Source organism: Apium graveolens, chromosome 3 (genome assembly GCF_009905375.1).
Source record: "Apium graveolens cultivar Ventura chromosome 3, ASM990537v1, whole genome shotgun sequence".
In the NCBI taxonomy this organism is placed as follows: domain Eukaryota; kingdom Viridiplantae; phylum Streptophyta; class Magnoliopsida; order Apiales; family Apiaceae; genus Apium; species Apium graveolens.
This window is the reverse complement of record NC_133649.1, coordinates 218775595-218788054: the sequence shown is the minus strand read 5'-3', so window position 1 is coordinate 218788054 and position 12460 is coordinate 218775595. Positions and strand designations below refer to the sequence as shown.

Here is a 12460-nt window from a genome sequence, read left to right as displayed (position 1 = left end):
ATACAATCATAATTTATTTATCCCTATCATTTGCCCCCCAACTTTTGGGAAACATTGATTAGGTTTCGCAGAAGTTAAGTCTATTTGTTCCCTTACAGGGTTTCATTTTTCCGTAAAGTGTGGAGCGACCTACACATTTACAATGAATTTTTCCTTTTATTCAGGAATTATCTTAATTTCCAGGAATTTTTCCCTTATTTCCGGGATTTTTCCCTTATTTCCGGGATTTTTCCCTAATTTTCTGGGATTTTCCCCTAATTTTCTGGAATTTTTCCCTAATTTTCTGGGATTTTCCCTAATTTTCTGGGATTTTTCCCTAATTTTCTGGGATTTTTCCTTATTTTCTGGAATTTTCCCTAATTTTCTGGGATTTTTCCTTATTTTCTGGAATTTTCCCTAATTTTCTGGGATTTTTCCTTATTTTCTGGAATTTTCCCTATTTTCTGGATTCTTCAAATTTCCAGCCCTTTTTTCGACCAGGATCCTAGTCGAAATTTCGACCTGGATCCTAGTCAAAAATAAGGGCCAGCCTTGTCATCCTGGTCGAAGGAATTCGACTAGGATCCACGACCTGGAATTCGACCAGGATCCTAGTCGAAATTTCGACCTGGATCTAGGACCTGGAATTCGACCAGGATCCTAGTCGAAAATTCGACCTGGATCTAGGTCGAAAATTCCACCCCCTATTTTTTTTTTTTTTTTTTAGCTTCTTGTCATGAGCCTATCGACTAGGATTTCGACTAGGATTCTAGTCGATATTTCGACCTGAATCCTGTTCGAAAATTCCTTGATTTTCTTGTTTCCTGGTCGAAGGATTTCGACTAGGATCCACGACCTGGAATTCGACCAGGATCCTAGTCGAACTTCGACCTGGGTTTTTAATCCCCATTTTTTGAAAGATGCTTGGTTTATTCGACCTCATTCCTGGTCGAAGCTTCGACCTCAATTCAGTCCCGTTATTCCAGCTATTTTCGGGTGTCTGCTCGAAAGATTTCGGGCAGGATTCACGACCTGGAATTCGACCTGGATTCTGGTCTTTTTTACCCGTTATTTTCGGGTGTCTGCTCGAAAGATTTCGGGCAGGATTCACGACCTGGAATTCGACCTGGATTCTGGTCTTTTTTACCCGTTATTTTCGGGTGTCTGCTCGAAAGATTTCGGGCAGGATTCACGACCTGGATTTCGACCTGGTTCCTGGTCTTTCACTAGCCTTCTTTATTTAGCTTTAATTTAGGGTATTGTATTTTCCAAATCCTAATTGGATTTGGGCCTGGCCTTTTTGTTGGGCCCTATAAAATTTTACTGAGCTTCTATTATTGGGCTTTTCAAATCTCATTGGGCCTCTTTTATTGGGCCTTTTCAAATCTTATTGGGCCTCTTTTATTGGGCTTTATCAAATATTGTTGGGCCTCTTCATTGGGCTTTGTCAAATATTACTGGGCCTTCTCATTGGGCTTTTTAAATATTGCTGGGCTTAACACACCCTGTTTAGAATGCCCTAGAATTCCTAGGTATATTCTGGAATGTTCTTTTTTCTGGGCCTCTTCTTATGGGCCTTTGTTCTTAATGGGCTTTTCGTCCCTTCAACTTCTTTTTCCTCCTATATAAAGGAATGAGGAAAGGCTATTACTCCTCACTTTCTCATTTCTTAGTTTTCTTCTTCATCCTCCTGCTAAGATTCTCAGAGCAATAACAGCAAGTCGGAGCTCAAAGCCTTTTTCAGGAGTGCTTCTTTAGGTAAGATTCCTCCCTTTGCTTTTCGTTTCTATTTTTCCATTGTGTGCCATTTTAAGATAGCCTATTTACGTGCCTCATACTTTTTTCAGATGGCTGACAAAAGAATGACTCGTTTGGCCAAGATGAACGTGGCTAGAAAGTCCAATGATTTTCCTATTCGATCGAGGTATACTTCCTTAATCGACATGATCAACACTCGAGGGGACGAGTATCCGTCTGATGCGCATCTGGACGCGCACGATCATATCAGCGCTTTACGGGATCCCAAGGAGCTGGAAAAGTTGAGCAGCTGCTTCAAAATCAAGGAGCCTTTTAAGCTGATTCTTGCGGGTCCGGCCGACAGGGCCTGTCAGTGGAAGAAGGACGCGCTATGCGTCTATAGGGATACTCTGAGGGCAGGTATTAGACTCCCTTTTCATCCATTCATTCCTTTGCTACTGGCTGATGTGGGCATCAGCCCTTGCCAACTTCCCCCTAATTCCTGGAGGTTGATTCTGTGCTATCTGTCGCAATGCGCCAAGCACAACGTCCCCACATCTGTTGCTGTCTTCAGGAAGATTTTTCAGTTTAAAAACAGCCCTGATAAAAGTCCGGGTTGGGCTTCTATCAACCAGCGCCCCACTATCCCCCATATCGTGAATGGGAAGTCCATCCCTGACAACAACTTGGGGTGGAAGAAAGATTTTTTGTTTGTTATTTGGGAAGGTGGAGATTGGGGCTCCCTGTTTCGATCATCCTTTGGGTTGGCCGTAGACGGGAGCCCGAATGACATAACTTTGTCTGAGGAGGAGGCTAGAGGTTTCAACCTCCTTACGCAAGACAACGGCACTTCCCATTGTTGGGACCTTATCCGGGAGACCGTCCTGGTAGAACGCGGCCTTTCGCCCGTTAATAAGAAAAGTAAGTTCCCTTTCTTATCTCCTTTATTTCCTGCACTTTTATTTCATTGATTTTCAACTGACTTTGTTTGTTGCAGTGGCTGAGAAGATTGAGGAGGCTACCAAGCCGAAGGACCTGGAGACAACCAGGATGAAGAGGGCCGGGAAGATCTTTAAGGACCCTCGACTAGGTGACCGCTTCCCGGAGTTCCTTCTTCAGGCAACGGAGCCAGATGAGGAAGGCCCCAGTCAAGTTCTGCACACCAAGCAGAGGCCAGGTGCCTATTTTCAACCTGCTTGGGGGATCCGGGGCAAGGACTCAATTGTGGGCAGCATGGCCCTGTCCAAGGAATGGTCTAAGCATTCCATTTCCCCGGTGGATTATCAAGATTTTGTCCTTCAACAGGATTTGGAGGGGAATGAGCTGTTTGGAGCCCAAGCTCTGGCGACGGTACGTACTTTACTTATGCTTTTTACAATTCTCTTTTCTTTGTTTTCTAAACCTTTGCTGTTTTTCTCTTGCAGGCTAACGCCCATTTTCAAGGGGCAATTCACCAAGCCAAGGCTTGGAAGGTTGGCCTGGAAGATGCCAACAAGAAGTTGGAGGAGGCCAATCAAAAAATTGAGGCCCTTGAAGCTCAATTGGCCTCTTCCACTTCTGACCTGGAGACGGCCCGGGCTGAAAATGTCATCTTGAAGGCGCAGAAGGAAAAAGCCTTTGATGGCTGGATGGACACTCAAGAATTCAAAGACTTGATGGTGGAGCATGACGCCCTTCTTCATCCTGTTAGCTATAAGGAAGGCTGGGACGCTGCTGTGGAGGCCATCCAGGATGAGTTTCCCGAGGTCCTTGAGCAGTCGCCCTTTCCTTGCCCAGTGCGGGTTCCAGAGCTTGGAGGTGTTACTGAAAAGCTTGCTGGCATGATCAAGGATGGAGAGGAGGAAGATTCCTCTGAGGAGGAATTCGAGCCTGTCGCTAAGAAGGCCAGGGTGGAAGAATCTCCCAAAGCAGCGCCTCAACAGCCATCATCTCCTGCTGAGGGAACTTCTACAGGGACTTCGGAGGGGACGACCGAGACGTCCGAAGAAACGACTGAAACTTCCGAAGAGACTTCGGATAGTGGTTCTGAGGAATCTCAGCCTTCCAAGGCCTAGCTTTTTGTATATCTTCTTTTTGAACTTTATTTATATCAGAACTTGTTACCCTTCGGGGTTATGTTTTATACATTGCTTTTCTTGCCTTTTTCTGTTTTAACTTTACAATCTTAATATGCATTTGAACCTTAAACATCCTTGGATTGAAATAATTTCAAGCTTTTTAATATGAAGTCTGGTTTTTCAAAACCTTACACAGCATGGGTTCGACCCTAATCAATAATAACTAGACATTGTAAATTCTTCTAGAATATAAAATTCTACGCAAGCAAAGCTTCCAGGTGCTTTTAAACCTATTTGTCACAATGACAAGTGAGAATCGTACTTAGCCTATCTTACACGTAGTAAACCTTCAGGTTTTGTGCATGCCAGGTCCTCGGGACTTCAAAACCATCCATAGTTTCCAGCTTGTAGGTTCCTCTACCCTGAACGTTCTTGACTCTGTACGGCCCTTCCCAATTTAGGGCGAGCTTTCCTTTCTGTCCAATACCAGAAGCCTCTATTTTTCTCAAAACTAGATCACCTTGTTTAAAAAACCTCTCTTTAACCCTTAAGTTGTAGTAGAATGAAGCTTTTTTCTGATATTCTACTATCTTCGCATGTGCTTTATCTCGCACTTCATCGATTAAATCCAGGGCTAACTTCTGCCCTTCTTCATTTTCTTTTTCATCAAAAGCCTAAATCCTTGGAGAGGAATGTGATATCTCCACGGGAACTACTGCTTCTGCCCCATATGCCAACATGAAAGGAGTTGCATCTGTCGTGACTCTACAGGTAGTCCTATAGGCCCATAATATGGGAAGTATCTCATCCACCCAATTATTTCTTGACTTTTCGATCCTCTTCTTTAGTCCATCCAGGATTATCCGATTTGCTACCTCCGCTTGCCCATTGGCTTGCGGGTGAGCCACAGAGGTGAACCGTAACTCAATTTCATTTTCTTCGCAATACTTCTTGAATTCCTCGTTGTTGAATTGTGTTCCATTGTCAGTGACGAGGATACGGGGAATTCCATATCGGCACATAATGTTTTCCCACAGGAATTATGCAACCTGCTTAGTTGTGATTTTGGCCAAAGGTTTGGCTTCGATCCACTTGGTGAAATAATCAATGGCTACAATCAGAAACTTCCTTTGTGCTGTGGCCATAGGAAAAGGCCCTAGAATATCCATCCCCCACATAGCAAAGGGAATAGGTGAGTTGATAGAGGTCAGCATCTCGGGGGGTTGTCTGGCGACTGGTGCATGCTTCTGACAGCGATCACACTTCTTTACATATTCTTTGGCATCAGCCATCATTTCTGGCCAATAGAAGCCTAAACGGGTTATCTTATGAGCCAAGGCCCTGCCCCCCAAGTGTTGCCCACAAATACCTCCATGCACTTCCTCAAGAGCTAAGCGTGCCTCATCGGGCCTGAGACACCTCAAGTAAGGAACCACGAAAGATCTTTTATATAGAATCCCATCTATCAAAGAGTACCTTAGTGCTCGAACAGTTAACTTCCGTGCCTCAATTGCATCGTTTGGCAACCAACCGGTCTGAATGTGAGCCTTGATGGGATCAATCCATGACGTCCCCAAGCCTACGGGAGCCACAAGCTTAACATCTATGCTTCGTGTCTTCAAAACACGGAAGTACACACTTCCTGAACTTTCTTCAATCTCAGATGAAGCAAACTTTGATAGCGCATCTGCTTTAGCATTTTCTTCCCTTGGAATGTGTTCAACATGGCATTCATTAAATTGGGTCATCACAGCCCTTACTAGGCGAACATACTTAGCCATCGTATCATCCCTTGCCTCAAATTCTCCCTTTACCTGGGATATGATCAACTTCGAGTCTCCACGGACCTTTAAGTTCTTGACTCTAAGTGTCCCAGCTAGACCAAGGCCAGCAATCAGGGCTTCATACTCTGCCTCATTGTTTGTGGTTGGGAAATCTAGCTTCATGGCATACTCAATTAAGAATCCATCAGGGCTTTGCAAAACCAACCCTGCTCCACTGGAATTTGTTTTTGATGCTCCATCAAAATAGAGAACCCAATATTCTTTCTCCTTGTCCCCATTGTCGACTCCCTTGTCTTGAGGTATGGTATCTTCCTGCCCCCCGACTTCTTGGTTGGGTATGGTACATTCCACCACGAAGTCAGCTAGTGCCTGGGCTTTTATGGCCGTACGTGGCTTATACTTGAGATCGAACTCTCCCAACTCTATTGCCCACTTAATCAGTCTCCCACTTGCCTTGGGACTGTGAATGATATTTCTCAGTGGCTGATTTGTTAGCACTTCAATTTGGTGAGCTTGAAAATAAGGACGCAGCTTTCTTGAAGCCATCACCAAGGCTAAAGCGAATTTCTCAATGGCTGAATAATTCAACTCAGCACCATACAAAATTTTGCTGACATAGTATACGGGTTTCTGGACTTTCAGTTCCTCCTTAACCAACACGGCGCTCAAGGCGCTCTCTGAAACAGCCAAGTACAAGAATAAAACTTCATTCAGAACGGGCTTGGCCAACAACGGGGCCTGGCCCATATACTTCTTTAACTCTTCAAATGCCTTCTGATTTTCCTCACTCCATACAAAGTCTTTGATGTTCTTTAGTGACTTGAAAAATGACAAGCACTTGTCTCCTGACTTGGAGATGAATCGTCCTAATGCAGCAACCCTTCCTGTGAGCTTCTGAACATCCTTGACAGTTTTGGGGGGTTCCATGTCCAGGATTGCCTTTATTTTATCGGGATTTGCCTCAATTCCTCTCTTCGAGACCATCAATCCCAAGAATTTTCCAGATCCTACTCCGAAAGCACACTTCGTCGGATTCAACATCATCTTGTGGTACCTCAGGACCTCAAAAGCTTCCCTTAAATGGGCTATATGATCAGTCTTTACTAGACTCTTGACTAACATGTCATCAACATAGACTTCCATAGTCTTACCAATAAGATCCTTAAAAATTCTATTCACCAACCTTTGATAGGTGGCTCCTGCATTCTTGAGACCAAACGCCATAACAAGATAACAATAAACACCAAAGTCAGTGATAAATGATACCTTTGAAATGTCATCCTTATGCATTTTGATCTGGTTGTATCCGCTAAACCCATCCATGAAACTCAGCATCTCATGTCCAGCGGTGGCATCAATCAAAGTATCAATTCTAGGCAGCGGAAAACAGTCTTTGGGGCATGCATCATTCAGATCGGTGAAGTCTATACACATCCTCCACTTTCCATTAGCCTTCTTCACCATTACAGGGTTTGCTAACCACTCCGGAAATTGAATCTCCTCAATGAAACCAGCCTCTAAGAGCTTTTCCACTTCCTGCTTTATAGCCTCTTGTCTTTCCGGGGCAAAATTTCTTTTCTTTTATTTCACTGTCTTCCGGCTTGGATCTACGTTTAGCTTGTGAGTAATTAACTCCGGGTCTATGCCTGGCATATCAGCTGCTGACCATGCAAACACATCACTATTTTCTTGCAAAAATTTCACTAACCTCCCTCTAAGGGGCTCCTCTAATGTGGCTCCAATGAAAGTCATCCTCTCAGGATTCTCGGGGTCTAAAGGAACCGAGACCAATTCTTCTGCTGGCCTTCCTCTATTCTCATCATTTTCTCGAACATCCATATCTTCAATAGGAAGAACCTGCCCCCCGACTCCATCTGCCCTCAAAGAGGCCACATAACAGCTTCTAGCCATTTTTTGATCTCCTCTTTCTTCTCCAATCCCGTTTCGGGTGGGAAACTTCATGACTGAATGGTAGGAAGAGGGGACTGCCTTGAAGGCATGTATCCCTGTTCTCCCCATGATAGCATTATAAGTTGAACTAGCCTTTACCACCACGAAATCCAGCATCTGCGTTGCTTGCCTTGGCTCCGTACCTATGGTGGTTGGCAATTTGATTATCCCTTCCACAGGACATTCTACTCCAGCAAATCCATATATCGGCATGTCGGTTGGTGTTAACTGGGAGTCGTTATACCCCATCCTTAGAAAGGTGTCGTGGAGCAAGATATCCACAGAAGCACCATTATCCACAAGGACCCTCTTAACCGGGCTATTTCCTATTATTGGTGTTATGACCAGCGGGTCGTCATGGGGAAACTTCACACCCTCTAGGTCGGAATCATCAAAAGCCAATGTTACTTCTGTCCTGGCCCTCTTCGGGGCTTCTCCAACAATATGCATAACCTCTCTAGTATATGCCTTTCTGGAATTTTTGGACAATCCAGCAGCAGTTGGACCTCCAAAGATCGTGTTTATCACAGGCCCTCGAGGTCTCGGCCCTCCATAAATGGTGTTTATAACTGGTCCTCTAGGCTGGGGGTTTCGCCCCTGATCGTCTTGGTCCCTCCTACGATCTTCAAAGTTCTTCCTTCCATTATTATTTCTGTCCCCTCCATCTCCAGTATACTTGTTCAATCTTCCTTTTCGAATCAAAAACTCAATTTCATCTTTCAATTGCCTACACTCATCGGTGTCATGGCCAACATCTTTGTGAAACCTGCAATACTTGCCCTTATCTAGCTTGGCGGGATCAGCCTTCAAGGGCTTAGGCCAGCGAATATCTCTGTCTTTCTCAATCTCCATCAAAATCTGACTTCTGGGAGCATTCAACTTAGCGTATTCAGTGAACTTTTGCCCAGGTCCTCCCTTCTTGGGGGTTGAATCAGGGTTTTGTTCGGTTCTAGGATATTTGTCCTTAGCGATATACTCCAAATCAGTTTTTCGTTTCTTGCCTCTAGTGGGCTCATTACTTACTACGGTCTTCCTCATACTTTCTTCAACCTTGATATACTTCCCTGCCCTCTCTTGGAGCTGCAACATGCTCTCAGGGGGTCGTTTGGCCAAAGACATCTTGAAAAACTCATCCCTAGTTCCTTGTTGCAGTGCTATCATGGCTACCTTATCATCAAGGTCTGGGACTTTTAAAGCCTCCTTTGTAAAACGATTCAGGTAATCTCTTAAGGATTCCTTAGCTCCCTGCACAAGACTCATAAGAGATGCTGAACTTTTCTCATGGACTCTTCCACTGATGAATTGCTTAATAAAAGCCTGACTTAATTCTCTGAATGACCCAATAGAATTTGGGGGTAGGCGACTGTACCATCTTTGAGCCATACCCGACAGGGTTTGAGGGAAGGCCCGACATTTTATAGCATCATTCACGGGTTGCAGCAGCAGTGCATTAGAGAATGTCCTAACATGATTAGCGGGGTCTCCCGTGCCATCATAGGCTTTGATAGTGGGCATCTTGAATTTCCTTGAGATATGGGCATTCATTATCTCTTCTGTGAAGGGTGAAGTTGGATCATCAGGATCTCCAAGGGGAAGGAGATTGCTTGGATCAGTTCTTGGGACAGCAGCCCTTCTTCTTACCGGACCATCCAGATCTATGATAGGAGGAGGATTTCTCCCCCTAGGAGGCATGTGGGGTCTGGTGGCTTGGTGAGCCTCCAAATCACGCCTCAGCCTTTGGATTTCAGCCTCATGAGCCCTGATCTTTTCCTGCACTTCTTGGGGATTCGCCCCTGGGGTGCTTTGGGGGCGTTGCCTTCCATCGGCCATTGGCTCTTTTCCAGGACGCCTCCTTCTCGGGGCCACTTCATCATCCGAAGATTCGGAGTCTCTCTCAGTGTATGGACCAGAAAATTCCCGATCCTCAGGGATAGGATCCAAACCTCGTATATAGGGGGGCGACCGCCCTCGTGCTTCGCTTCGCCCAGCATATCCGCTTCCTCCAACCTCAAGTGAAGGGGCATCCCATAAGGGGGGTTAGTAGTAACAATAGTTGAATATTCATACCCGACGGGTCGAGAATTCACAGGTATATGTATTTGTTGAACTTGAGGATTCGTACCTTGAATCGGGGGAGTTGTCCCTTGTAGCTGGGGTTGAGTTGCCCCTGTCTGGGCTTCCTCCTGAGTAGATGCATAAGTTGAATGGGGAGGAACCTCCACGGTTGATGAAATCACCTGGGTTGTCTCTAATGGTGTTCCTTCCTCTAGAGCTCCAATTGTTCTCCGTGTTCTCGCCATGGTTGTTGTTGTGATTCCCACAGACGGCGCCAAATGTTGTGGATAAAAAACTAAGGTTATTACTTGCTGTATTTAATACTAAGATTCGGGAGCTCAAGACCTTTAATGGCTGTTCTCGTGTTTCGTGGCTCAATCTGCCTTTACAAGATGCCTACGTATCTCTGTGAATTAGAGAATCAAGCCAAAAAATGTAGTTCTGATTGGTGGGGGTGAGACCCCTTATATAGATGTTGGGAGTCCTTGAATTGGACTTGGTATAGGAGACTTGGTGGGCAAATCTCATAATTAGAATGGACTTTGGAGTCCTAGGTAGTAGGAAACTGATTCCTTATCCTTTTAGGTCCCCTTGAGGCTAATCTCCAAGGATTTATATCCTTATCGGGACTCTTTTCAACATCTGATTTGTCCCTTATTAATTAATTACGAAATTAATTAATAATCAGGGCTTTTGGGCCTTTTTTATTCCATCAGGCCTGATCTGGTCCATCAGGCTTAACCTTTCTGGTCTGAGTATCATATATCTTTTTATTGGGCCTAGCAGCCCACAGTTTGTACAATTAATGCAGTATTTAATTATACAATCATAATTTATTTATCCCTATCAATTTGTTAGTACATTTTATATATTTTATAATTTTATTTGAACGTTCTACAAATATCTATTTACAGGCTATTAATCCGGGACCTATTGATGATAGTCTTCTTCATCTTTAGCCCAAGCATAGGTCTGGAGAGATTTGGTGGTTAGGTGGTGGTGATGCTTTGAGATGTAGACGCTCTAATCCTAATAAGGATAGTATTGCACTGGACCATCGGATGATAACATTTTTACAGTCTTCTGGCTTTTATGATGTCGTTAGGGTTTCTGTATTACAGCTTGATTAGAGTTTATTATCCGCTTTGGTTAAGAGGTGGCGGCCGGAGACCCATACCTTCCATCTACCTATAGGAGAGGTGACTGTTACTCTTCCGAATGTTGTTGTCCTTCTAGGCCTCCCTGTGAATGGGCACACTCTTATCGCTGATGATATCCCCGGACCTAGCGATATTTTGCTTGATTTAGTTGCCTCTATATTTTGTACTCCACCTCCTTCGACTTGCCTTATTGGAGCCAGGATTTCGTGTTCTTTCTTCTCTTCTCTTACTCCGCGGATTCTTCCGGAGACTGTATCATTAGATGAGGTTATGCATCGCACTAGGTGCTATCTTGTTCATCTTATTGCTGGTGTGCTTTTTACTGATATTTTTGGAGGTTGTATTAATCCAAAGTACCTACTTTTTCTTCGGGACTTGGATTCATGTGGTGAGTATGCTTGGGGAGCTGTTGTCCTTGCATTCTTGTACAGAGAGCTATGTAAGGGTTGCAAGACAGACAAAGAGGAGGTTGCTGGATGTCTTTTGTTGCTTCAGTTATGGGCATGGGAGAGGTTGCCTACTCTTACTCCAATCCCCACAGACTCGACATTACATCATTCTCCTATTTTTGATGATCAGCTTGCGGGTCCACACGGAGACAGGTATGAAACTTTTTTTGTTTTTAATTGTTCTTTTAATTTCAAATCATAATAACCATGCTTAATAAGTTAATGTAATAAACCTAATTTAACATTTTTTAATATTCTAGGGTTCACCAATCCCTTAATTGGGTTTTAGAAAGATTTAAATTTAATTTACATTAGAATATTGAATTGGTTTTATTTATTAATTTTGATTATAGGTGGCTTGTTAGTCTTTCTTATAAAGAGATGGTTGGTCGTACACTTTCTGTTTATCGTACAGTTCTAGATGAGCTTGCAGCATCTAACTTTATATGGCAGCCTTATTCTACGGATATCATTGATTCTTTACCTCCTTGTTTCTTGGCTGGTTGTGATATCTAGCATTATAGAGGCCCTATCCTTTGTATTTTTATTGTGGAGACTCATGTTCCTGACAGAGTTGCTAGGCAGTTTGGCATGGTGCAATTTATTCCACCCGTGTTACAGTACACGAGTGAGCTACATAAGATTACTTTGAGGGGCAATCAGTTGATTAAGTGGAATCTAGAATTTGAGTCATTCATTTCTCTCTGGGACCATCGTTCAGATACTATATTCCATGTAGATTTGATTGTTAATGATAGTACAGTTTTTGGCTATTACGGGTGGTATATGCAGAGGACTGTGCGATTTATTTCTCGTACTGGTGCATTTCATCATTACGTTGTAAGTCCTATAATCCCTTCATTTAGTTAACCGTATATGTTCAATTGTTTCGTAGTATTCTTTCAATTCTTTTGCTTATATCCTTTTTTATTTTTATAACAAGTCTTTCCTTTATTTGTTATTTTTAGGGAGATTTGTTGAGGAGTATAGCTGATCAGACACATTCAGTTCTTCCAAGTGTTCATCAGTTAGCTGTTGATGGTTGTAATGATGTTAGAGATTTTAGATTGTATGGTTTTGATGCATTGTCAGTGGATGAGTGTAGAGTTAGAGAGATGGATGTGCGGCAGGATCCCGGGCGTTGTCCTAGACGTGGTAGAGGTCGAAGTCGAGGCCGAGAAGCTGATGCACTTGATCAGATTATTGCAGTAGATGTAGTTGGTGATGATCCTATGATAACACATCGTGGAGATGTTTATATTGATGTTGTTCAGGAGATATCGAGGGAT

The 12460-nt window shown here is 43.6% G+C and overlaps 1 protein-coding gene across 1 annotated transcript in view; it reads left to right on the top strand.

Moving 5' to 3' along the window:
- The window catches only part of LOC141714821 (serine/threonine-protein phosphatase 7 long form homolog), a 47471-nt gene extending 35784 nt beyond the window's left edge, over positions 1-11687 (top strand). The window contains exons 2-3 of the mRNA XM_074518316.1: positions 10799-11324; positions 11525-11687. Coding sequence (XP_074374417.1) covers positions 10799-11324; positions 11525-11687 — 689 coding nt within the window. The remainder of the gene's footprint in view (positions 1-10798; positions 11325-11524) is intronic.
- Positions 11688-12460: the final 773 nt, after the last annotated feature.